Source organism: Lepidochelys kempii, chromosome 5, assembly GCF_965140285.1.
Source record: "Lepidochelys kempii isolate rLepKem1 chromosome 5, rLepKem1.hap1, whole genome shotgun sequence".
Classification (NCBI taxonomy): domain Eukaryota; kingdom Metazoa; phylum Chordata; order Testudines; family Cheloniidae; genus Lepidochelys; species Lepidochelys kempii.
The window spans coordinates 84,072,821-84,100,306 of NC_136384.1; the positions used below are offsets into that span (position 1 = coordinate 84,072,821).

Here is a 27,486-nt window from a genome sequence, read left to right on the forward strand (position 1 = left end):
TGCCACCAGCAGACTTTTTTTTTTTTTTTTTTGGTGGTTCAGGTTCTCTAGTATCTGTATCAGAATGTTGCTCTTTTAAGACTTCTGAAAGCATGCTCCACTCCTCACCCTCTCAGATTTTGGAAGGCATTTCAGATTCTTAAATCTTGGGTCAAGTGCTGTAGCTATCTTTAGAAATCTCACATTGGTATCTTTGCGTTTTGTCAGATTTGCGGTGAAAGTTTTCTTAAAATGAACAACATTTGCTGGGTCATCATCTGCGATTGCTGTAACATGAAATATATGGCAGAATGCAGGTAAAACAGAGTAGGAGACATACAATTCTCCCCCAAGGAGTTCAGTCACAAATATAATTAACACCTTCTTTTTTAACGAGTGTCATCAGCATGGAAGCATGTCCTCTGGAGCAATGGCCAAAGCATGAAGGGGACATATGAATCTCTTTGTAGCCTTTAAAGTTTTACATTGTTTTATTTTTGAGTGCAGTTATGTAACAAAAAAACCCTACATTTGTAAATTGCACTTTCATGATAAAGAGATTGCACTATAGTACTTGTATGAGGTGAATTGAAAAATACTATTTCTTTTATCATTTTTACAGTGCAAATATTTGTAATAAAAATATAAAGTGAGTATTGTATACTTTGTATTCTGTGTTGTAAAATATATTTGAAAATGTAGAAAAACATCCAAAAATACTTAATAAATTTCTATTGTTTAACAGTGCAATTAATCACAATTAATTTTTTTTAGTTAACTGCAATTAATCGACAGCCCTAGTTGATAGCCTTCCAAAAGTTTAACGTTATTGCAGCATCGTAATTTATGGTAATCAACCATCAAAATGTGAAAATGACTTTTAGGATAAAATATTTTTTCTTTGTCAGACTCAACTGTGACCTATATTCTTTTCAGCCTACTTCCTATAACAGAGGGTCTAATGTTATTACTTTGACCCTAATACAGGAAATTACTTAAGCATGTGCTGAGAGTTAAGCCCAGGCTTAAGTGTCTTCCTTGAATAGGGGTGTTTTTCTCATCTGGGGTCTTTAAAGATTTCAGCCCAAGGCTGCACACAGGACTTGTATTTTTGGATTTTAAATGATTTTTTAGAAACTGAGAAACTATGAAAATTGTTTTCTCCTAATGGTGGAGTGTTATACTCGTAAATCATGATTATTTTTAGTCTTTTGGTTGAGACTGTTTTATTTTCACAGCCAGAAGCAGTAAAATAATGAATCATGTGATAACGTCATGAATAATTGTCTTGTTAACTTGAGGTTCTTTGAGCTGCAGGTGTGTTTAGTGCTGCTGTTGAGTGCTTTTAAGTTAAGATTTTACAGCTGAGGTGGAGAAGAGCTTTGGAATGTGTCCATGTTTTCCAAAAGGTTTTATTTAGTAGAACACTTAACCAATAATTACTGTCTGTTATGAAAGCTAGCTTGAGTTCCATGTCTTTCCCTTTATAAAAAAAAAACAAAACAAAAAACCCCACAAAGTTTAAGGGTTTTTACATGTTCCTGAATGTATTGACTTAGCGGTGTGTGTTTTTGCTTCAGAGCTGTTTAACATAGATATGGTTTCTACGTATGACATGGTGTGTATTTGTGATAGCTAGTCAATTTAGGGGTTCATAAGTTGCAAAAATCACATACGACTTTGACGTGTCTTCATGGCTTAAATGACTCAAGTGTTTTATGTCATAAATACCACAGAGTTTTATTATTAACTATCTTGAAACACAGTTTTATTTGGCCCTGGCCATCTCTTTATTAATATTCACAAAGCCTGTTTTCCTTGCCCCTTTTTATTATGAGTACATAGACAATATAGTTTCTCCATTTAGTATAGAAAAATATGGCCTCTATTAGTAGATAAAGTTTATGGACTCTTGATGGGGTCCCCTGCTGTCCTATGCTCTAACAAGTGTGTTTTCACCTTCATTCACGTCCTTCTCTTTGCTTTTATAGCTTCATTGTTTCTAAACCAAACTCCTTTAAATGTCTCATTGAGGAGTTTCAGAGTAGCAGCCGTGTTAGTATATATTCGCAAAAAGAAAAGGAGTACTTGTGGCACCTTAAGGACTAACAAATTTATTTGAGCATGAGCTTTCATGAGCTACAGCTCACTTCAATGCATCCGATGAAGTGAGCTGTAGCTCACAAAAGCTTATGCTCAAATAAATTTGTTAGTCCCTAAGGTGCCACAAGTACTCCTTTTCATTGAGGAGTAAGTCCCTGGCAAATCAGGACTTGTTTTACAGTTAGAACTCTGAAAATTATGTTAACTGCTGAACCCTCCCCTATTTTCATGCCTAGATCTTTCTAGCTGTCTTGTCTTAGGTGCTTATATGTCCCCTCCCCCCTATCATATCTGAGCACCTCACAATCTGTATCATATTGTATTATATGTAGCCTCACAATTCCCTATGAGGAAAGGAAATACTACTATTTCTATTTTACAGATGGGGAACAAAGAGGTTAAGGGACAGATTTTGAAGTCAGTGGGAGTTAGGTACCTACACACTTTTGAAAATCCCACAAGGTGCCTATCTGCATCTCTAGGTGCTTAAATACCTGTGAAAATCTGGTAATTTGATCAGGGCCAGTCAGGAAATCTGTGGCAAAGCAGAGAATTGAACTCAGGTCTTCTATTACCTTCTACTTCTCTCTCTCAATCTAACAAAACCAGATAAATTGGATTATACCCTATCCTTTTTTAAAGATCTTTTTGACTGACAATTTTTATACCATAGTTCAGCTTTTTCAGAAATAATTTGTATTTGAAAATGGGGACTTAAATATGAAACCATAACTAGTTGCTAGCACAGTGTTGTTGTTGTTGTTTCTCAATGAGGTTTTTATTCTGAAGGAGATCGGAATAAATATTTATTCCATGTGTGTCTCTAAGGTTTATATAGCATTTGACCTTTCACTTTTAAGATGCAACTATGATATGCAGAGGGAAGAATTTTAAGTCATTTTAACAGCTTAACTCACAAAATGTGAGCTGTGTAAATGGAAGGCAAAAAATTGATAGGGAGTTGGAAATGCTGTGTGGTATAGAATATGCATAAATGAGATGAGGAGTCTGAATGAATCAGATGATTCGCTGAACTCTGTGTATGAATCTCTGGTATTGTTATTTTAGATGGCTGGACTGGTTCTGCATTTAACATTGACCTGATGCTACATGTAGGGGCACCTGGAGAATGAGTAAAAAGTAGATATACTACAAATCTTCATTGTAAGGTTTTTCTTTTTGGAAGTGGGGGTAAGGTTTCCTGTGGAGATCAAGATCATTCCAGCTTTATGTAGATTCCGCTTTTTTTTTTAATGCTACACTGAATAAGGTGTTTTATTTCTTTTTGGGGACATGCATTTGATATTGGAGGATCAATTTTCAAACATAGGCAAATTAATATATCGTAATAAGCATATGAGCACAAACATTCAGATTAGTACATGTATGCAAATTCCGTTTTTGAGTGCCTAAGTGCCAACTGAGTCTCTGATTATGCGATTTTGAAGTCCTATTAAAATGCAATCATTTGAAGATTGGGCACCCTCTATACAAAAGTCCATCCTGGAAATCTTGTTTGTAGATAATACAGGAGAGGGTTGTATGAAGGTGATATAGCATGCATTGCTTAAAAACTTATTTTAATTTTATGCAAAAATTTCTGACCAAAAAGTGAATGCATTAGCCACTGTCAAGGTTGATTGGCCCCAAATGTGAGCTAGCCCTCTAGTTCATATATATTTTGTTTCAATGTATTTTTTTCTTATTTTTCTAAAAATGAACGATTTCAGTCTAGCAGTCATGAAAAACAGAACAAATTTATGTTAAGGAAACAAGTTTCATGATTCCAAGAGAGATGCTTATAAATAATGAGAACAACTTATATATATCTCTCTGACCCCTAGTAAAATGGCTTCTTATTTAGATGTGTGTTGTGCCGACTTGAGTTTTAGTTACTTGTAAGGTTGGCATTTCTCTTAGGTTCAACATTCTTGTATCATGTGAATTTGCTGGTTAGCTCTTGTTGAAGTTAGAGCAGATGTAGAAAGGCTGACTCAAATTCTAACATTTTAACAGTGAAAGCTCCTATTGCTGTCAGTTTAGCTTGAGATCATGTTAAAGGATACTTTCCCTGAGGAATCAAAAAAATCAACTTTTACACTGAAATAATTGTTTAGATAACTTCACAGTGTGTTGTGTATGTTCTAAGAACTGTATGTAATGCCTCTGGCACCAAACAACTGAATCAAAAAGTCTAGACATTTTCCCTCTTTTGTATTTTTATGTGAAATGACAACTGTCACAGAAAAAGTAGAACTCCTAAATCTTCTGTAACTATAAAAGCAGTGTACTGATCATGTAGTACTAACTGCATCTTTTGTGGACTGTTCACCGCCCTTTACAGGTTTGCCAAGCTCACTTTGCAATTGGTTGCCAGGGCTGAAGATGTTGGAAAAGGAATTTCAATTAAAGGCCCTGATTCAGCAACCTAAATAGCCTGCTTCCCAAATCCAAAGTAATCAGATTGGCAGCTGAATCAAAGCCGACAGTGGGCCCTTTGTTTGGGGAGTTCTAGAGGTTAGTAATTGACAGAAGGTCAACAAAGTTTTATGAAGAAAAGAACAGAATATTAGGGGGTATTAAACTGAAGTTTTTTTTTCTTTTGGGAGTTTTATATTATTGAAATAAAGTTAGAACCTAAGTCAAAGGTTGACATAGTGAGTGGTAAAGGGGGTGTGTTACTATTTTAATTCTAGAAAATTAATTCAGCTCCTGGATTAATATATATTGATAAGTGAAAGGATTGGACAGAACTAAGACCTAAGGTTTGCTCCTCAGCTATAATTTACAAATAATTCTTTTAAAATATAAAAATGGTTAGTGTTTAAGCAGTGGGAGCTTACATGTAATCTGTTTTGGGGGTTTTTTTTTGTATGGCTGATAAACATGTAAATAGTTAAATTCTGAAATGAGTATTTAACTATTATTTTACCAGTTGTGTATGCCCTGTGATTAGACTTTTTGTTCAACTGAGAAATCACGAATTCTGTGTTGGTACATGTGCTAGGACAATCTTGCCTCTGCCTTACAGGATGTTTACTTCTATGCCAGTTCATGAGAAGGAGTCCCAAGAATTTTTATAAAAGGTGGCCTAAACTGTCTACCTCCCAAATCCCTATCAAGTTGACCACTTTTCCTCATGTTCTATCACAAAAGAGTACATTCTGAAAGGGATGGAATTGACAGAGGAAGGGATAATACCGTGCTTAGTGTAGAGGGTTGGTTTTTAAATCCAAATTGGGCAAGGACCTTGATTTTTACACTACTGTTTTTCTTTCTGAAATTTGCAAGCATGGCTGCATCCTTGCAAAGTATGTGCAAAAACACAGTCTGTTCTCTTATGTTTTCTTTTATTGAATAATGAATAGACTTTTTAAAAAATAAAATCTTCATAACTAGCTTATGGCATACAAGCTCTTATGAACTAAGAGATTTCTTATCTATGCAAACAACAAATATAGCACACACAATGAACTAACAAAACCGCTAGAACCTAGTGATGAGACTTACTGCTCTTTCAGATTTTATCAGTATACTTTAATTGCTTAGTACCAAAAGGTTAGGAGTTCAGTTCACAGACCTGTCTCTGTAGTCTTACTCTTTATGACCAATGTATAATTCAACCAATCCAAAGAAAGAGCAGTACTATCCGATGCTGCTGTCTTTCAGATAAAGCATTAAAGATGAAATTACGTCAATCTCTTTCTTCTATTTATGGTTTCTTAAGGATCTGTTCTGTTGGCCTGAGCGATTAATAGCTCCTTTTTCTGTCGGTCAGTATTTTCAAAGGGGACTATTGACACTCTCGTTACTGAGTGCTCCACAGTAGCCATGGTGGTTTGTCTGACTTCAGTTAACTACATATTTACATACCAGCATGCTACTCAGCTAACATTTTAGCAATGTGAGTTGATACTATCGCAGCTAGGCTTCAGATCATGCGCATTTCTCTCCAAGTCAATTATTTAATAATAGCTGTTTGCATACAGTTAATGTGATGGCAGTTCATCCTCCACCTATTCTTTCATACCTGTAATCCTGGTTGCTCACTTGCGTATCCATCCTTTGCTAGTTGACGTACTTAAGTTTTGATGTGGACTCAGCGGCAAAATGACGACAGTCACATTCATGGAATAAACAGCAGGTCACAACTTTTAATACATTTTAACACATTAGAGGGGAACTACCTGTCCATCACCCATACTGTTTTATACCAAGTATTTAATAGGTTACAGTGAGGGGGTTACGTGCTCCTTACCATATAACCCGTAATTCAGGATTGGCTCTCCTCAGCCTACCTACCAGGATTCAACTCGCTCTGAGTTCTGCCATCCTCCTCCCTGCGAGGGGGACAGAGAGTGCAGGAGGTGCTGGCGGGGGACCATGGCCCATAAGGGCCACAAGGTCTTACTTTATCCTATGAGCCCCAGGCCCAGCATCTGTCAGGTCCACTCCTAGGTCAGTATGGGTAGAGCAGGGCTGCTGGAATGGAGCTGAAAGAGGCTCCACATGGTCCCTGTACTAGGTTAAATCCTGGGAGCTGGGGCATGCTGGCCAATCAGCATCCTTCTCCCCCCAGTTGGCCAGTGGGAGATCAAGACTCCCGTAGGGGAGGGGAGAGCTATCTGGTATCCCACAGTGAGTATCTTCCTTCCTCGCTGGACGGGACTTTTCCCTCTTCAGTGCCAGCCCTGTCAAGTGCTCCACCCATTGAAGTGAATGGGTGGCATTTTTTGGTAAGGTTGAACAGCACTGTTGCTACATGAAGTCTGGTGTTCTTGTCACATCTGAAATTAACGTAATAATATGCAATTAGGTCTTATCTACCAAAAGTTATCTACTTGTAAAGACACTGTAGCACAAACATAAAAGTCATGCATCTGAAAAGATCCAGTAGGTCTGCTCCTCTATCGCTACCAATTAAAGTATTGGGTAACATGGCAGCCAACCAGTTCTCCCCCCAGTTGTAATAGCAGGAATATCTAAACCATGGCCTTAAATGCATAATATTTTAAATTCTGTATACAATATGAGGAACAGCTTGAGCCTTTAAGTTTTAAAACCTTTTATTCTCCAGACTCCCAACCAAATTAATGTTTAGGAACACAGATATGATATACCATTATTACTGTTACTTTTATTTTTATTTGTAATTATTATTCATATGCTTAGTAATAAATATACTGTTCACTCTGCAAGAAATCAGTGAAGACCGTAGCCGCCTCAAGGAATTTACAGTCTAGAATGGTCAAACAGGATGCCCTGGAAGGAAATAAACTGGAGGTTTTTTGTTCAGTCCATGTGTGCATGATGGTGTGAAAAATGCATGGGAAGAAAGGAAAAAATGGGAGAGTAGCCACCAGGAAGGGGCAAATTGGGAAATCAGATTTGGGATCTTGACACAGCGGAGTGGAGAAGAGATGCAATGACAGACAAGGTCTCAGATGTAGGCTGGAGAAGAGATGTGTGAGGTCTCAAAGGACTAGCAGCAGTGTAGACTTCATGCAGAGATCACAAGGAACGTGGCTCCCTCTGCCATAGCAATCCAGGGAGTGAATGGGTGGGGGATACATCAAGGATTATTTTCTGTTTTAGCTCAGCACTGTGGATCCAGTTCTAGCAGAGGAGAATGTATTAAGACGTCAGGAATGTAAAATTATGAAAAATTGAGAGAAGCAGTCAACAGGAATGGAGAAGTGGGTGCATGAACCCTTCCTCTGAGCGGCTCTTGGCACTTTTGAACCTGTGGTTCTCTCATATTGTTTAATTTAAAGGGAAAAAGCTTTCCATGTGCAAAATGACTCATTGGCAGGTCTGATTCAGAGGCACGTACAATGTAAAATCTTTGGAATATTTCATGTTGAATACAGCTCTGTGTTGCTTTAACTGTTAGTTCAGAAATGTCAGGGTTAGAATTAGGGCGGTCAATTAACACATTCTTAATAGTAAAATACCAATTTAAATTTATTATAAATATTTTGGGATGTTTTTCTACATTTTCAAATATATTGATTTCAATTACAACAGAATACAAAGTGTACTGTGCTCACTTTGTTATTTTTATTACAAATATTTGCACTGTAAGAAACAAAAGAATATTTTTCATCTCACCTCATGTGAGTACTGTAGTGAAATCTCTTTATCGTGAAAGAGCAACTTTAAAAATGTAGAATTATTTTTTTACATAACTGCACTCAAAAACAAAACAATGTAAAACTTTAGCGCCTACAAGTCCACTCAGTCCTCCTTGTTCAGCCAGTAGCTAAGGGTATGTCTATACTACCCACCGGATCAGCGGGCAGCGATTGATCCAACGGGGGTCAATTTATCGTGTCTAGTGTAGACTCGATAAATCGACCGCCAAGTGCTCTCCCGTCGACTCCTGTACTCTACCTTAGCGAGAGGCACAGGTGGAGTTGACGGGGGAGCGTCAGCAGTCGACTCAATGCAGTGAAGACACCGCAGTGAGTAGAATTAAGTATGTCAACTTCATGTAGCTGAAGTTGCGCATCTTAGATCGATTTCTGCCCCTCCCACCCCCAGTGTAGACCAGGCCTAAGACAAACAAGTTTGTTTACATTTACAAGAGATAATGCTGCCCATTTCTTATTTACGGCACCTGAAAGTGAGAACAGGCGTTTGCAGGAACTGTTATAGCTGGCCTTGCAAGGTATTTACATACCAGATATGTTAAACATTCATATGCCTCTTCGTGCTTTGACTTCTAGGCTCTAAAGTTTTATATTGTTTTGTCTTTTGCGTGCAGTTGTGTTAAAAATAATTCTACATTTGTAAGTTGCACTTTCATGATAGACATTGCACTGCAGTGCTTGTATGAAGTGAACTGAAAAATACTATTTATTTTGTTCTTGACAGTGTAAATATTTGTAATAAAGAATAATAATTTCTCCCTCTCGTCCTTTACCCTGTCCTCCCTTCCTCTGTGAGGCACTGTACACTTCGTATTCTCTAAAAGAAAAGGAGTACTTGTGGCACCTTAGAGACTAAGGATATATCTACAGGACAAAATTATTTAGAAATTATTCTATTCGAATTTTCGGAAGCTATTTGATACATTCGGTCTTCTGTGTCTCCACTAAAGCGCGTGAATTCAGCAGATCGCATCCGCAGTACCAAGGCTAGCATCGAATGTCGGAGTGGTGCACTGTGGGTAGCTATCCGACAATTCCCGCCGCCCATTGGAATTCTGGGTTAAGCTCCCAGTGCATGATGGGGCAAAAACATTCTCGCAGGTGTTTCTGGGTGTGTGTTGTCAGAAAGCTACAGCAGACAATCGTTTTGCACCTTTTTGGCATGCAAACGCCATACTGCTTTCAGCAGACAGTGCACCGCTGCTCTCCTGCTACTATGAATCCACCTCTCCAACTCAACTCTGCTCAGCCATCGTGAACCAAGCAGCACAGCTTCCGCCGCCAACTCTGCTCTCCTGCTACTGCCATGCTTCCGAGCTTCTCCATGTTGTCTGTCCTGGGCTCCCATCTCCGTGAAAGCCACAGAACACAATCATTTTCAGCCTTTGTTCAGCTACCATGAACCAAACAGCACAGCTTCTGCTGCCACTCTGCTCTCCTACATTTCGCGCCCTTTTCCCAGGATTACCCATGCAGGCACCATAGCCATGAAGCCCGATCAGATCTCTGCTGCAGTTTTGACCATTGTAAATACCTCGCGCATTATCCAGCAGTATGTGCAGTACCTGCAAAACCGAGCGAGGAAGCGACGACAGTGCAATTACTATAGTGATGAGGACATGGACACAGATGGCACGGCATGTGGTGATTGGGAGATCATGGTACTGTTGGGCCAGGTTCATGCTGTGGAACGCCAATTCTGGGCCCGGGAAACAAGCACAGACTGGTGGGACCGCATACTGTTGCAGGTATGGGATGATTCCCAGTGGCTGAGAAAATTTCGTATGCGTAGGGCCACTTTCATGGAACTTTGTGACTTGCTGTCCCCTGCCCTGAAGCGCAAAGACACCAAAATGAGAGCAGCCCTCACAGTTGAGAAGTGAGTGGCCATAGCCCTGTGGAAGCTTGCAACGCCCAACAGCTACCGGTCAGTCGGGAATCAATTTGGAGTGGGGAAATCTACTGTGGGGGCTGCTGTGCTGCAAGTAGCCAATGCAATCATTGACCAGCTGCTATCAAGGGTAGTGAGTTTGGGGAATGTGCAGACCATTGTGGATGGCTTTAATGGGCTGGGGTTCCCTAACTGCAGCGGGGCGATAGACGGAACACGTATCCCTATCTTGGCCCCGGAACACCAGGGTGGCCAGTACATAAACCGCAAGGGGTACTTTTCCATGGTGCTGCAAGCACTGGTGGATCACAAGGGACGTTTCACTGGCATCAACATGGGATGGCCAGGAAAGGTGCATGACACTCGCATCTTCAGGAACTCTGGTCTGTTTGAACAGCTGCAGGAAGGAACTTAGTTCCCAGACCAGAAAATTACTGCTGGGGATGTTGAAATGCCTATAGTTACCCTCTGGGACCCAGCGTACCCCTTAATGCCATGGCTCATGAAGCTGTACAGAGGCACCCTGGACAGTAGTAAGGAGCAGTTCAACTATAGGCTGGGCAAGTGCTGAATGGTGGTAGAATGTGCGTTTGGATGTTTGAAAGCGCACTAGTGCAGTTTACTGACTTGGTTAGATCTCAGCACAACCAATATTCCAATTGTAATTGCTGCTTGTTGTGTGCTCCACAATATCTTTGAGAGTAAGGGGGAGACATTTATGGCGGGGTGGGAGGTTGAGGCAAATCGCCTGATGGCCAGTTTTGCACAGCCAGACAACAGGGCAATTAGAAGAGTGCAGCAAGGCGCGCTGCACATCAGAGAAGCTTCTCTGATGACGCACATCAGAGAAGCTTCCATCCTCCCCGTGGCAGGAAAAGGCCTGGGTAGAGACCATCGAATCGTGGAAGTCAACGAATGGCTATGCAGGTGCTGTCGGAGAGAAGGCTTTGGATTCTTTGCCCGTGGGATGGTGTTCCAAGAAGGAGGAGTGCTAGGCAGAGACAGGCTCCACCTTACGAAGAGAGGGAAGAGCATCTTTGCAAGCAGGCTGGCTAACCTAGTGAAGAGGGCTTTAAACTAGGTTAATCGGGGGAAGGAGAAGAAAGTCCTGAGGTAAGTGGGGAAGTGGGATACAGGGAGGAAGCACGAGCAGGAGCGCGCGAGAGAGGAGAGGGCTCCTGCCTCATACTGAGAAAGTGGGATGATCAGCGAGTTATCTCAAGTGCTTATAAACAAATGCAAGAAGCCTGGGAAACAAGCAGGGAGAACTGGAAGTCCTAGTACAGTCAAGGAATTATGATGTGATTGGAATAACAGAGACTTGGTGGGATAACTCACATGACTGGAGTACTATCATGGATGGATATAAACTGTTCAGGAAGGACAGGCAGGGCAGAAAAGGTTGGGGAGTTGCATAGTATGTAAGGGAGCAGTATGACTGCTCAGAGCTCAAGTATGAAACTTCAGGAAAAACCTGAGAATCTCTGGATTAAGTTCAGAAGCATGAGCAACAAGGGTGATGTCGTGGTGGGAGTCTGCTATAGACCACCGGACCAGGGGGGTGAGGTGGATGAGGCTTTCTTCTGGCAACTCATGGAAGTTACTAGATTGCAGGCCCTGGTTCTCATGGGAGACTTCAATCACCCTGATATCTGCTGGGAGAGCAATACAGCAGTGCACAGACAATCCAGGAAGTTTTTGGAAAGTGTAGGGGACAATTTCCTGGTGCAAGTGCTGGAGGAACCAACTAGGGGCAGAGCTCTTCTTGACCTGCTGCTCACAAACCGGGAAGAATTAGTAGGGGAAGCAAAAGTGCGTGGGAACCTGGGAGGCAGTGACCATGAGATGGTCGAGTTCAGGATCCTGACACAGGGAAGAAAGGAGAGCAGCAGAATACGGACCCTGGACTTCAGAAAAGCTTACTTTGACTCCCTCAGGGAACTGATGGGCAGGATCCCCTGGGAGAATAACATGAGGGGGAAAAGAGTCCAGGAGAGCTGGCTGTATCTTAAAGAATCCTTATTGAGGTTACAGGGACAAACCATCCCGATGTGTGGAAAGAATGGTAAATGTGGCAGGCGACCAGCGTGGCTTAACAGTGAAATCATTGCTGATCTGAAAGACAAGGCATGCAGGAGTGAAATCAGGAAGGCCAAATCACACCTGGAGTTACAACTAGCAAGAGATATTAAGAGTAACAAGAAGGGTTTCTTCAGGTATGTTAGCAACAAGAAGAAAGTCAAGGAAAGTGTGGTCCCCTTACTGAATGAGGGAGACAACCTAGTGACAGAGGATGTAGAAAAAGCTAATGTACTCAATGTTTTTTTTGCCTCTGTCTTCACGAACGAGGTCAGCTCCCAGACTCCTGGAAGCAGGCACTGGGTGGCACAGCATAGGGAGGAGGTAACCAGCCCTCTGTGGAGAAAGAAGTGGTTCGGGACTATTTAGAAAAGCTGGACGAGCACAAGTCCATGGGGCTGGATGTGCTGCATCTGAGAGTGCTAAAGGAGTTGGCGGATGTGATTGCAGAGCCATTGGCCATTATCTTTGAAAACTCATGGTGATCGGGGGAAGTCCCGGACGACTGGAAAAAGGCTAATGTAGTGCCTATCTTTAAAAAAGGGAAGAAGGAGGATCCTGGGAACTGCAGGCCAGTCAGCCTCACCTCAGTCCCTGGAAAAATCATGGAACAGGTCCTCAGGGAATCAATTCTGAAGCACTTAGAGGAGAGGAAAGTGATCAGGAACAGTCAGCATGGATTCACCAAGGGCAAGTCATGCCTGACTAATCTAATTGCCTTCTATGACGAGATAACTGGCTCTGTGGATTAGGGGAAAGCAGTGGACATGTTGTTCCTTGACTTTAGCAAAGCTTTTGACACGGTCTCCCACAGTATTCTTGCCAGCAAGTTAAAGTAGTATGGGCTGGATGAATGGCCTGTAAGGTGGATAGAAAGTTGGCGAGATTGTCGGGTTCAATGGGTAGTGATCAATGGCTCCATGTCTAGTTGGCAGCTGGTATCAAGTGGACTGCCCCAAGGGTCGGTCCTGGGGCCGGTTTTGTTTAATATCTTCATAAATGATCTGGAGGATGGTGTGGATTGCACCCTCAGCAAGTTTGCAGATGACACTAAACTGGGAGGAGAGGTAGATATGCTGGAGGGTAGGGATAGGACACAGAGGGCCCTAGACAAATTAGAGGATTGGGCCAAAAGAAATCTGATGAGGTTCAACAAGGACAAGTGCAGAGTCCTGCACTTAGGACGGAAGAATCCAATGCACTGCTACAGACTAGGGACCGAATGGGTAGGCAGCAGTTCTGCAGAAAAGGACCTAGGGGTTACAGTGGACAAGAAGCTGGATATGAGTCAACAGTTGTTGCCAAGAAGGCCAATGGCATTTTGGGCTGTATAAGTAGGGGCATTGCCAGCAGATCGAGGGACGTGATTGTTCCCCTCTGTTCAGCATTGGTGAGGCCTCATCTGGAGTACTGTGTCCAGTTATGGGCCCCATTCTACAAGAAGGATGTGAAAAAAATTGGAAAACGTCCAGTGGAGGGCAACAAAAATGATTAGGGGACTGGAACACATGACTTATGAGGCGAGGCTGAAGGAACTGGGATTGTTTAGTCTGCGGAAGAGAAGAATGAGGGGGGATTTGATAGATGCTTTCAACTACCTGAGAGGTGGTTCCAGAGAGGATGGTTCTAGACTATTCTCAGTGGTAGAAGAGGACAGGACAAGGAGTAATGGTCTCAAGTTGAAGTGGGGGAGGTTTAGGTTGGATATTAGGAAAAACTTTTTCACTAGGAAGGTGGTGAAACACTGGAATGCGTTACCTAGGGAGGTGGTGGAATCTCCTTCCTTAGAAGTTTTTAAGGTCAGACTTTTAAGGTCTGGGTGAGGAGGCTATGGAACTTGGGGAGGAGGGAGGGCAGTTATTCAGGGGCTGCAGCAGCAGTCTGTGGTCTTGCTGCCTTTCCTGCATTAGATCCACCATACAGCGGAACATGTCAGTTTGCTCCCCCATGAGCTTGACCATAGCATCCTGCCTGATCTCACTGCGCATATCCCTCCTCTCTTCGTATTCATGTAACGCTTTACGCTACTCCACAATTGTTTGCCTCCACGCATTCAACTGGGCCCTATCAGTGCAGGAGAACTGCATGAGCTCGGCAAACATGTCGTCCCGAGTTCTTTTTTTCTGCTTTCTAATCTGGACCAGCCTCTGGGATGGAGTAGATAGGGGCCACATTGAAACATTTGGACCTGCTGCAGGAGGAGAAAAAGGGAGGGTAGTATTTTAAAAGATACATTTTAGAGAACAAAGGGGACACTGTTTCTCGGTGAAACAGGCAATTCATAGTACACAGCACATGTTCTTTCTGTACAAGGTCTCATTTTGCCTCTTATACTGAAGTGCCTGCCACTTTGGTGTGAGTAAGCCATCACATGCGGCCAGGCAACAGAATTCAGCTTGCAGGCAGCGGCCAGGCAACGGAATTCAGCTTGCAGGCAGCCTGCGAGCTCTCTGGGATGATTGCTTCACACAACACCCTCCCCCCTATTCCCCCCCCTCCCACACCCCACAGGGCTCTGATGAGGCTCTGAGCAGGGATGAGCCCTTTAAACTAAATGCGAACAGCCCAGCGCGACTAGGTTTCCCGCCATCCCCTGCGTGGCTCCGATCAAGCTCTCACTCGCCAGAAGTGCCTTCTCCAGGGTCATGGTCTGGGAGCATGCTTTGGGAGTAGGGGGAGGCTATTGGCTCCAGCGTTAAGAATAGTTCCTGGCTAGGGGGGAAAACAGATTCCCCGCTTGCCGCCTGTGCACTGTCCTCCTCCTCCTCTTTGTCCTCCAAAAACTCATCCTCCTCGCTCTGTGCTACTCCCCCCTTGCAGGTGTCCACGGACAGTGGTGGAGTTAGTGGTGTCATCACCCCCCATAATTTGCATGCAGCTCACGGTAGAAGCAGCATGTTTGGGGCTGTGACCCAGAGCGCTCGTTTGCCTCCCTGGCTTTTTGGTACGCTTGCCTGAGCTCCTTGATTTATGTACGACACAGCTTTGTGTCCCTGGAGTAGCCTCTTTCCGGCATGGTCCTGGAGACTTTAGCATACGTATTTGCGTTCCTTTTTTTGGAACATAGTTCTTCCATAACAGATTCGTCTCCCCAACATGCAATGAGATCCAGTACCTCCCGTTCGGACCATGCTGGAGCTCGTCTGCGAATCCGGGACTGCGTGATTGCCTGTGATGGTGGACTCTGCATGGTCACCTGTGATGGTGTACTGTGCTGATAGTCACTTGTGCTGATGGTGACCAAACAGGAAATTCAAAAGTTCCTGGGGCTTTTACTGCCTACCTGGCTAGTGCATCAGAGTTCAGTGTGTTGTCCAGAGCAATCACAAGGGAGCATTCTGGGATAGCTCCCAGAGGCCAATATCGTCGAATTGCGTCCACAGTACCTGTAATCCGGAACTGCGATCTCGATTTTAGTGCTACTCCACTTGCCGAGGTGGAGTACAGATATCGGAGTAAAGAGCCCTTTAAATCGAAAAAAACTGGTTTGGTCATGTGGACGGAACCAGTTTTATTTTGAGGTAACTCGGATAATTCCGAAATAACCGCATACTGTAGACCAGGCCTAACAAATTTATTTGAGCATAAGCTTTCGTGTGCTCAAATAAATCTGTGAGTCTCTAAGGTGCCACAAGTACTCCTTTTCTTTTTGCGGATACAGACTAACATGGCTGCTACTCTGAAACCTTTGTATTCTCTGTTGTAATTGAAATCAATATATTTGAAAATGTAGAAAAACATTCAAAAATATTTATAATAAATTTAAATTGGCATTCTGTTGTTAGCACTGTGATTAAAACCATGATTAATTGCTACTATTTTTATCTTGTCATTAATTGTGATTATTTTTAATCGCTTGACAGCCCTAATTAAAATTAAGAGTTCATAATAAATATGGTTTAAAAAAGAAAACTTTCAGATTAGAATATTTAAAAGATAAAATGTTTCTTTCATTATAGTGACAGTTGAAAATGGCAGATCTGTTTCGGATTTATAATTTACAGCCCACACAGAGCATTTTTCAATTTAACATTGCTTAGTCATGGAGACTTTGCTGGTGTATACTGTCTGTGGTTTGCAGTTATTTTCTGATAAGGCACATCTGGAGACAAATGTTTTTGCCAGACGTAAACATACCAAGCACAAGGAGGAATTACATAAAACTATTATTAAAGCATTTTAAAATCAGCAGATGCTTTTGTCTCATTCCATTCTAATGTGAGAGTTAAAAAACACCAACTAGGGATGTGGGTGTGGGAAGAGAGAGACCGCTCTGTATAGGCTTCTCATGTTTGTCCCTTTTGAGAATCCCACTTAACTGATAAAGGAATGCAGAAAACACAGGAAATGAAGTTGAGCATAGATCAATAACATAAAAAAAATAGTCAAGGAACTTAAATCATTGCATGGGCATTGAACATTCCATAGAGGAGTGTGAGTGTAGGTCATCATGTATCATAACAGCGCCTGTCCAAAATTTTATTTGTAAAACTGTCCTGTTCTTTTGTAATTCCCAGTGTACTCCGATCACTTGAAGTCATCAGTTGAGAGAAAAACATTGAGAACAGGCTGGGTTTATGCACATGTGACTCAAAGAGCGCCTCTCCAGGATTGTGACACTCTGCGTTCCCCTCCAACTCTTGGTATGAGGCTTTGGCTTCACTGCCAAAAAAAAAAAAAAAAAGTGTTTTTACAGCAGAATAATTAACACGCATTAGCTGTCCCACTGTAACAATCCTAGTGGAGACAAGGCAGTGTAATTTTACCAAAGTAGCTAGGTGAAGTGAACCACAGGAAAGAGTATAGGATTATGAAGTACTTTTGCCTGGATCCACAAAGGGACTTGGGCACATTGAAAGACACTGGAATCCTTAAAGCTTGTGTTAGGTGCTCCCGATACAATGTGTGGGGAGAGAGAGGTGCTTGAGAATGGGAGCCATAACAGCCAGCACACTAGCCAATGGGAGATGTCAGTGAGGGGTGTTCCCAAGCCCCACCTCCTCACAGAGTTCAGTGTCCAACATCTGAGCTGCAGGGAGGCACCTATCTCTGCTTGAGCTGGGAACCCCTCTGGTGGAGTTAGTGGCTGAGCTGTTTCTTGCGAGAAGTAGGTTTAGTGAAAGCAGCTCTATAACTGTATGTCTTATAAATCTACCCACTCCCTGTTGCTGAAAGAATGTTTTAAAACAAAAAAAGTCAAAACCCTGCAACAGTAGTCATAATTTTCCCCAAAACCATAAAAATAAAAAACCCTCTGTATGCTGTCCCTACTGCTCTTCAGGAGCAGCCAACTAACAGTTTCCAGTGCTGTGCTGTGATATTGTATACTGGTGCGTAAACAAAAAGTTGAACAAAAAGATATTAATTTCAACACCATTTGGAATATTGGGGTGGGGAGGAAGAGAGTTCAGTGTGCTGGTTTGACCTAGAGTAAATGGTGGATTCTCTGTAAATCTTTAAATCAAGATTTGAGGACTTCAGTAACTAAGCCAGAGGTTATGGGTTTATTTCAGAAGTGGGCAGGTTTGTGGCCTGCAATGTGCGGGAGGTCAGACTAGATGATCATGATGGTCCCTTCTGGCCTTAGTCTGAGTGTGCGCTAATGGTAAAATGATAGAACTGGCTGGGGAAAATACCAGATTTTCAAGCCCCCAGTTCTAAGAGACTTTTACAAATAGCAAATAATGTGTAGTTATAAAACACTCTGATTTGAATTCTTTTGCTGTCTTTCAATGCCTTGGTGGGTGGTTAGATCATCATTCAAAAGGTGGTGTTGGGGCTGGGAAGCACAAGGCATCAGAGATGGGTCTAACCTGTGAAAATAGAATTTAAATGAATGTAATATATTCTCAAAAGTAAATCTTATGCCATGTTTTGCTCAAGAATGTCAACAGAGTTTCACTACTGAGTAATCTGATATGACAAAGGCGGTTTGCAGAAAGTATTTGAATTTTATTTTTTATGTGTGGATAGAACTGTAACACACTTTTTAATGCTGTCACTATGTCAAGCACAATACCTTCAATTTGTTGTGCTGAATAGATCTTATAGTCAATAAGGGCTAATTCCTGATCCCCTTGAAGTCAATGGGAATTTTGCCACAGGCTTCAGTGGGGCCAAGTTTTGGCCCCAAGTGAGTTTAAATACCCAATATTTTTATTCTGTTCAAGAAGAGAAAGATCAACTCAATCTCAACTGGTTTAAAATTTCAATGGTTTATTTTTCACTTAGGTGAAATGGAGATACCAGATTCCAATGATCCTGTGAGTCAAATGGATGGACATGACAGGCAAATTCCAACACCTAAAGGTAAAAATAAGAATGATTTCAATTCTTTTCTTCTTTTGAGTAAAAGTGTACTTTAAAATGTACTAATGTACTAAATGTACTGCAAAGGAGTCATTTTTGTTATGTACTTCCTTTGTTTACCCAGGCATCAATATGTTGTGAGAAAGATAGGGCATGTCTACACAAACACTTACTGCTTGACAAGCCAGGGTTTAAATCTACAGTACTCCAGCATTCTGCACGCTAACTGTCCATGTGGACCCTACTGATGTGCACTAAAAGTTCCATAGTGTGTATTGACATACTGCTGTACCACAGGGCTTGCCCCTGTTGTGTCCCAAATGTGACTTAATATTGGTATGGAAAATACTCACCCTCATCAGTGGTCTCATCTACATTCCAGGAGTCTCAGGATTAATTTTTGTTTAAACTTTCCTTCAGAAATGTGTTGGGTAATTTGATGACTGAACCACAAAAAAACAAAAAATAGTAGTTTCTGTTACATACTCAATAAAACCATATCATTCTGTTACTCCATAGGGAGCATTAAAAGTGACATACCTATGAGATGCTACATTCCAGTTTGGATACAATCTCAGGAAATGCATGTTTGCATTACTTATCTGTATTTTGACATGACTGTTTTTGGTAATGTCTTTCTGCCAGCTCGCTTACCACACACAATACTAAAGCAAGGTCACAGTGGGGAAAGGAAAACAGTGACAAAGCCCCAGAACTGCCATTATATAAAGGATGCTATAAACAAGCAAAATACTATTAATTGACGAGAATAATGGTCATGGTATAGTATCATTAAACATCGTACTGCTGATAATATTACAGAGCAGATATTTGAGGAGGAGATGGGAACAGAATCATATGGCCCTTTATAAATTATTGCATCCTGGGGAGTAACAAGCATATTTTTCAGCAAAGCTGCTATTTATCTTTTCTTTTTTCTCTTGTTGGTGGAGAGTCTTATTTCATATTTAGTGTTGAGTTTATGTATCTTCATTGGTTTAACGGTTTTCTTTGTGTGCAATAACTCCATCTCTCTCTCCTTCTTGCTGTGGCAAGGTTTTCTTTCCCAATGGCTGGATTTTCTTGGTCATAGTTAATGTACATAGCTCTTAGTTAGAGTTAGTGTATATAGTAGTTGTCCCTGTCATCAAGGGACTGTTTGCTCCAAGGGCTGGACATGCCCTGTTCCCCAGGCTTCAAGCCATGTGCCTCTTGCTGCAAGCCGATGCCGTACACTAGCTGTCTAAAGTGGCTGGGGAGTCTCATGTTAGAGAGAAGGGCCAGATCTACAGGGACTTCAAACCCCATACCAGAAAGGACAGGGAAATTCAAATGAAAGCCGTTCTTATGGAGATGGCCCTCAGACCAGCCTCAGAACTAAGCCTCTCCGAATCAGCACCGAGCACTCCTCCAGTACAATGTTCTTCCCAGCACCATTCTCCATTCCCTGTGCTGAATAGAGGCAAGCAGGAAGGAGCTGGCATAGTGAGACCTGCATCGGTCCACTTGTCCTCCCCCGAGCCACTGATGGCTCCACAGACTCCGCCTAGAGTACCTTCCACAGAATCCCATGAGCAGCCATGTAGCCAGATGGTTCCTGGCCCTCTTGACACCGGAGGCTTTTCAGGTTGCGAAGGATCTGCTGTCCCTTCTGGTCCCGCTGACTCCTAAGGACCCCTGCCGGTGAGGGCAACCAGGGTCAGAAGGGAAGAAGTCCATCAAGCTCTGTCCCAGTATGAGGCACCGTCCTGAGGCAAGCCCTCCATGGTATCAATGCATGGTCACTGTCCTGACACTGGTCCCCAGTCTCTCAGCACTGCCCAATGGTGGAAGCGAGTACTGCATCACCATGGTCTCCAAGGAAAGAATCCTCTTAGGAGTTGGAAGGAGTGAAGGATTCCCCTTCAAAGACCTGTCGATACCCAGCCTCCAGATTTCGGTACCGGCCCTCCCGCCGGCAGCTAGCCACCAGGCCACTGGCCAATGTACTGGAACCTCTGGGGGTTTCCACAGATACCAGGATCCCCTTCCCACCACTCGACTTGATGGTGTCAGAAAGGTGGGCCACTACCTCATCCACCCGGCACCGGATTCCAGCATCGATCCCAGTGCCGATGTTCAGCAGGTGGTTGCAATGGATGTATTCAAAGCAGAGGAAGAGGAGGGAGCCCCTCCTCCAGCACAGGCCGCCTCCTCCTCCTCCCTGGATGAGGCAGTTGCAGGCCCTAGTACCCTACTCCCTCAAGACGACTTCAGGGCCCACCAGGACCTCCTGAAAACGTTCATGGCGAACTTGGGTCTGGAGGTGGAAGAGCTTAAGGAGTTGGTGTACAGCCTGATGGACAATCTGGCTGCCGCTCCTCCCTCCAGCATGGCCTTACCCATAAATGAGGTAGTGTTGGGGCCTGTTAAGACACTGTGGCAGACCCCTTCTTCTCTGCCCCCCACCTCAAAGAAGGCAGAAAACAAATACTATGTCCCAGCAAGCGGGTTTGACGTCCTTTATTCGCACTTTCCCCTGGGATCCCTGGTAGTGTCGGTGGTGAATGAGCAGGAAAGACGGGGCAGTTGAGTGCTACCCCCAAAAATAAAGAAGCTAAGAGACTGGACTTCTTTGGACAGAAGGTTTATTCAATGGGCAGTTTCCAATGTAGTGGAAAATTAACAACTCGTCATTTTAGGAGTCAGAATCGCCTGAGGCTTTTTATTTTATGCAAGCATATATGCAAGGAGAGTCAGCATAGCCCCACGCAGGGTGGCAAGCTGCTCTATTTTCCATACACTTCAACAGACTTATATAGGGTTTTCAGTAGCATTCTCGAACAATACGCTTCTGCATGGATACTTTTCCACAGACCCTTCCAATAATGCCTTATAAGGACAAGATCATACATATTGCAGCAATAAGCAACTTTTCCAGTTTAAGCAAGCTTTGAGGGTAAATCATAGGCCAAGTGCAGTTAACAGTAGGCCATAACAATATTGCGGTTAGGGGAATTTTAAGCGGAACTGGCTGGATAGTCGGGCTTTCAGAAACTCTTTTGCTGTCATATTTTCTCTTGGCCACCCACTAAGATGACCTTTACTCATCTTTCCTTAGCACATACTATTATCCTGCAATAGGGAGTTCTTAAAAAAATTGGAAAGGTCTTATTAGATTATTTTTCTTCCACACCAACTATGTATCTCCAACCAGTAGGCTCTACTGGGGAGGTACAGTTTTAATCTGTGGGACTCGCTGTCCAAATGTAAAGACTCCCTCCCACAGGAATCAAGGCAGGAATTTATGGCCATCTTGGAGGAGGACAAGACTGTGGCCAGAACTTCCCTTTAGGCAGTTCTGTGTGTGGCCAACTCAGCAGACAGGACTATGGCTTCAGCTGTCACCATGAGGCACTGTTCGTGGCTTCAATTGTCTGGCCTTCCTCATGGGGTTTAGAAGACTGTCCAAGACCTCCCCTTTGAAGGCTCCTCCCTGTTTTCTGAGCAGACAGACTTGAAGCTCCACAACTTCAAGGACTCAAGAATTACACTTTGTTAATTAGGCTTTTATATGCCACCAGCCTCCAGGAAGCTCTTTAGGCACCAGCAACCTTCCAGGTTCACGCACCTTCCAAGCAGGAGCCCTACAGAAGTAAGGAGAAGGATTATAAACGACAACAACCCCTCCCTTCTACCTCTGCCTCCCAGTCAGGCTCTCACACATACTTTGGTGGGGCCAGCAGGCCTTTTGAAGGTATGCCCAAGGGCATTATACCAGTCTCAGCTCCAGATGCACCTCCTCTTTTGTTTTTGAACACCTGTCACCCTTCAGCCCAGCATGGTCCTATATAACATCAGACAGTTGGATATTGAGTACAGTAACAGCTGGTTATATCCTTCAGTTTTCATCCACCCCTCACAAGCAGCTTCTCATCTAGGAGGTGCAAGCCCTCCAGTGCATGGAGCTGGTGGAGGAGGTTCCTCGAGCCCTGATCCCAAAGACCATGGGGGGACTACTGCCTATCCTGGACCTGCGTGGCCTCAACAAATATCTCGAGAAACTGAGGTTCTCCATGGACTCTCTGGCCTCCATCATTGCCTCCCTGGATCCAGGAGACTGATACTCCACCCTTGACTTAAAGGATGCCTATTTCCACATCTCTCTATTCTGCAGCCACAGAAGATTCTTCAGGTTCATGGTGGGGTAACACCACTACCAATACACTACTCTTCCCTTCTGTCTGTCAGCAGCCCCATGGGTTTTGACTAAGTGTATGGTGGTGATGGCAGCCTTCCTCAGGCTTCGAAGCATGCAAGTCTATCCATACCTTGATGACAGGTTGATCATAGGTCGGTCATTGGCTCAGCTGCGGCACAGTATCAGCACAGTACAGGTCACCTTCCAGGCACTGGGTCTATTGATAAACGAGCAGAAGTCAACCCTGGTCCCGGTTCAGAGAATAGAGTTCATCGAGGCATTGCTCGATTCAGCCCAGGTCATGGCCTCCCTACCGGCTGCCCGTTTCCAAGTTATGTTGGACCAGATTTCCAAAGTCATGATCCACCCACTAACGACAGCTGGGGTCTGCCTCAGGCTGTTGGGTGACATGGCGGGTGACATGGCATGCACCTACATGGTGTAGCACACAAGGCTGTACCTCAGACACCTTTGGATATGGCTGGTGTCAGTCTACTCTCCTAGCAGACACCTTCTGGACTCGATACTCATGACTTCACCTCTGGTCCTTGCTTCACTGACCTGGTGGAGAGACCCAGGATCTGTAATGAAAGGGTGCATTTGGCTGCCCCTCATCCATCAGTAACCTTGGTCTCAGATGTGTCAGATCTGGGGTGTCAGACCTTGGCAGTGTCAGGAACCAGGGCTTCTAGTCCCAGGAAGAACTCTCCCTGCATCTAAATGTCTACGGTACGCTTGGCTTGCCAGGTGCTCCTTCCCCAGATCTCAGGCAAAGTGGTGCAGGTCTTAACAGACAACACGGCATCAATGTTTTACACATCAGTGGTCACCAACCTGTAGATTGCGATAGGTTGGTCGATCCTGGAGCCTCTGCCAGTTGATGGCAATCTCTGGCTGCTAAAAGTCCGGTGGTGCAATGGGGCTGCTGCTCAGGCAGGCTCCCTGCCTGCCCTGGCCTCAGGCCTCTCCTGGAAGCGGCCAGCATGCCTCAGCGGCCCTGGGGTGGGCGTGGGGGGCAGTGGTCTCCGCATACTGCTCCTGCCTGCAAGCACCACTGCTGCATCTCCCATTGCCTGGGAATGGGGAACTGCAGCCAATGGGAGCTGCAGGGGCTGTGCTTGCAGAGAGAGAAAATGCACAGAGCCATGTGCCTGCCCCTGGGGCCATAGGAGCACGTTGGCCCCTTCCAGGAGCAGTGTATGGGGCTGGGGCAGGCAGGGAGCCTCCTGGGAGCCACCTGAGGTAAGTGCCGCCCGGTGGGAGCCCAGTCCTGAGCCCCCTCCCAGAGCCAGCACCCCATACCCCTCCTGCACCTCAGCACTCTGCCCCAATCTGGAGCCCCCTCCTGCACCCAAACTCCATCTCAGAGCTTGCTCCCCTCATCCCCTCCTGAATCCCAACTCCTTGCCCCAGGATCAGTCCAGATGCGCCTCCCACACTCTGAACCCCTCGGTCCCAGCCCAGAGCCCACACCTCCAGCCCCAACCCGGTGAAAGTGGGGAGGGGGGGCTTCGGGGAAGTGGCGGGGACTCAGGGAAGGGGCAGGGTAGATCCTGGGTTGCACTTAAATTCAAAAAGTGATCTTGTGTGTAAAAAGGTTGGAGACCACTGTTTTACATCAACAAGCAGGGAGGGACTCAATCTTCAGCCCTGTGCCAAGAGGTCCACAGGCTGTGGGACTTCGGGCGTGAAATACTCCTATTCATCTCAAGGCGTCACATCTCCCAGGAGTCTGAAATATGATTGTGGATAGCCTCAGCAAATCCTTTTCCTCTCCCCAAAAATGGTCTCTTCACCCAGTGCTAGTCAGTGTCATCTTCAAGAAGTGGGGGTCCCCCCAGGTGGACCTGTTTGCCACCAGACACAGCAGGAAATGCCATCAGTTCAGTTCACTGCACAGGCACAGCATGGGCTCCCTCTCCGATGCCTTCCTGCTCTTGTGGGCAGATTGCCTACTGTATGTCTTCCCACCTGTTCCTTTGGTTCACAAGGTCTTCCTAAAAATCAAACGGGACAAGGCGAAGGTTATCCTGATAACTCCTGCGCGGTCACACCAGCATTGGTTTGTGTAACAGGGCGTAGCAGGGGTGCCCTCCCCCCCTTTGCTCCTGCTTCTACTCTGTTCCAAAAACCACTCAGAGACATTCTGGCTCAGCGATCACTTGTGCAGTTTATTTACAGCATGTAATCTCACCACCTTCTCACCATCTAAAGCTTCGGGGTTTCAGCCTTAAGGAATTCTCAATCTCTGCAGTCAGGAAGGAAGAACTACCCTTCTTCTTCCATTCTCTGGCTTCCCCCTTTCTGTCTGCTGGCTCAGGGATTCCTGCCCAGCACCTTGTCACAGTTCGGTATGTTTCTGAACCTCTCAGTGGCAGTTCCACTCATGCTCCCACCCTGCCTCAACTTGATTTCACAAGACCATGGACGGTTGCTTGGCCAGAACCTCACCTCCCTGCACCTGATGGTATGGTTGCTGAACCCTGAAGAGTAGGCCTGCTTGGAACAGGTTCAACAGGTCTTGCTGGGTAGTAGAAAGCCTTCCACCAAGACTACTTACTTGGCCAAGTGGAGACATTTTATTTGTTGAATAGAATAGAATAGAATCTCTGAATAGAATCTCTCTCCATTCCACTCCTCTCTGCAATCTATCTTGGATGATCTGCCCCACCCAAAGCATCAAGGTCTGGCTCTCTCATCTATTAAAGTTCACTTGGCAGCCATTTCAGCCTTCCACCCTCCAGTTCATGGCAGATGAGTGTTCTCCCATGAGATGACAGGTTTCTCAAGGGGCTGGAAAGACTCTACCCTCAGGTTCGTGAGCTGATCCCCTCATGGGACTTAAACTTGGTCCTGTTGAGGCTCACTGGGTCTCCCTTCAAGCCATTAGCGTCATGCCCCATACTGCTTCTCTCTTGGAAGGTCACCTTCCTGATGGCCATCACTTTGGCCAAAGGGTCTCTGAGATCAAAGTCCTGATGTCAGAATTCCCTTATATGGTGTTCTTCAAGGAACCCATCTGGCCTTCCTACCAAAGGTGGTGTCACAGTTCCACAACAACTAGGACCTTTTTCTTCCTATCTTCCCAAATCCTCGCAAGACGGCAGAGGAACATCATATTTTGTACACTGGATGTTAGGTGGGCCCTCACCTTCTATATTGAGAGTACCAAGCTCTTCCACAAGTCCACACAACTCGCTGTAGCAGTAACAGAAAGGATGAGCGGGCTACCTGTGTCATCCCAAAGAATCTCATCCTGGATAACCGCCTGTATCCGAGCTTGCTATGGGCAGGCAAAGGTTCCACTTCTGGCCATCATGACTGCACATTCCATGAGAGCCCAGGCTTCATCAGCAGCGTTCTTCACACAGGTACTAATCCACGATATCTGTAGAGCCGCCACATGGTCGTTGGTTCATACCTTTGCATCCTGCTACGCCATCACCCAACAGGCCCGTGACGATGCCAGTTTCAGGAGACCAGTGTTGCAGTCAGCACATCCATGAGCTGACCTCTGGGGTTATTGCTTGTGAGTCACTGAGCATGAAATGGACATGAGCAAGCACTTGAAAAAGGAAAAAATGGTTCCTAACCTTTCATAACTATTGTTTTTTCGAGATGTGTTGCTCATATCCATTCCATGACCCACCCTCCTACCTCTCTGTTGGAGTTACTGGCAAGAAGTAACTGAGTGTGTATGGGGCCGGTGGCACCCCTTATACCGGCGCATACGTGTGTGACTCCAGAGGGTGCTAGAGCTGCCTTACCGATACCACTGAGGGAAAAATTTCCAGCAAGTGTGCATGCGGCACGCACACATCTATCATGGAATGGACATGAGCAACGCATCTGGAAGAACAAACGTTATGAAAAGTTATTAACTATTTTATATTTTAGTTTGTTGGCAACTCTGAAAAATTGGAAAATAGAATTAGTTTCAGGTCAAACTGAAAACAAATTTTGGGGAAATATATAGCAAACAGAAAAGTTGGAAAAAAATAGAAGAATGACCACCAAGATTTAAAAAAATAGAAGCCTAAAGTTTGGCTCCAAATTAATACTTAGACACGGGTTCTTCTGAAAATTCCACCCTAAGGGAGTCATTTGTCCAAGACCCAGTGAAATTCTTTGGAATTTGAAGCATGTAACTCTTTTAGATGCCTTTGAAATTTCTGGCCAACTTTCAAAACCTTATAGCACCCAGGAGTTTCTGGGAGTTCAGCACTTTTGAAAATTGAGCCATCTATGTGTGTGCCTGAACATCTAAACTCACAAATGCTCCCACAATTGTGTGCCTACATTTACATGAAGCAACTACCCTATGTGTGTATACAAATATGCTTTCATGGTGATCACACACACAAATGTAAGCTACGGCATTGCACATGCATTTTTTATCATTGACCTGGGTAGGGCCTCTTTCCAGAATGTTGTTTTGAGATCTTTACCTAAAAGGTCTTCCTTTGTGAGTGAGGTTTTGCATGTAGCAGTGATTTCACTTCTTGCTGCAGTCAGCTATGTGTTCCAAGATGGATATTATTTAAACCATATATATTTTCTTCATTGGGAAGCCCAAAAGTATGATCAGTCTAGTGGTAGTTGTAGCGTATGTTTTTTAACCTGTTTAATAACTGTTCTTGAGAATTTGGTAACAGTTTGATAATATTCCCATAATCTGTGAAAGACGTTTCCTTATTTCTACCGTCTTTCCAACAGTCACAAGAATCACTGCTCCATCTTAATCTGTTTACTGTGAGATTCTGTTTGCTGTAATTTATATTATTTTCATTCCA

The 27,486-nt window shown here is 44.1% G+C and overlaps 1 protein-coding gene across 1 annotated transcript in view; it reads left to right on the forward strand.

Annotated features, from left to right (window-relative positions):
• The window catches only part of ROR2 (receptor tyrosine kinase like orphan receptor 2), a 238,616-nt gene that overhangs the window by 157,923 nt on the left and 53,207 nt on the right, over positions 1-27,486 (forward strand). The window contains exon 2 of the mRNA XM_073344892.2: positions 18,436-18,513. Within this exon, the coding sequence (XP_073200993.1) occupies positions 18,436-18,513 (78 nt within the window). The remainder of the gene's footprint in view (positions 1-18,435; positions 18,514-27,486) is intronic.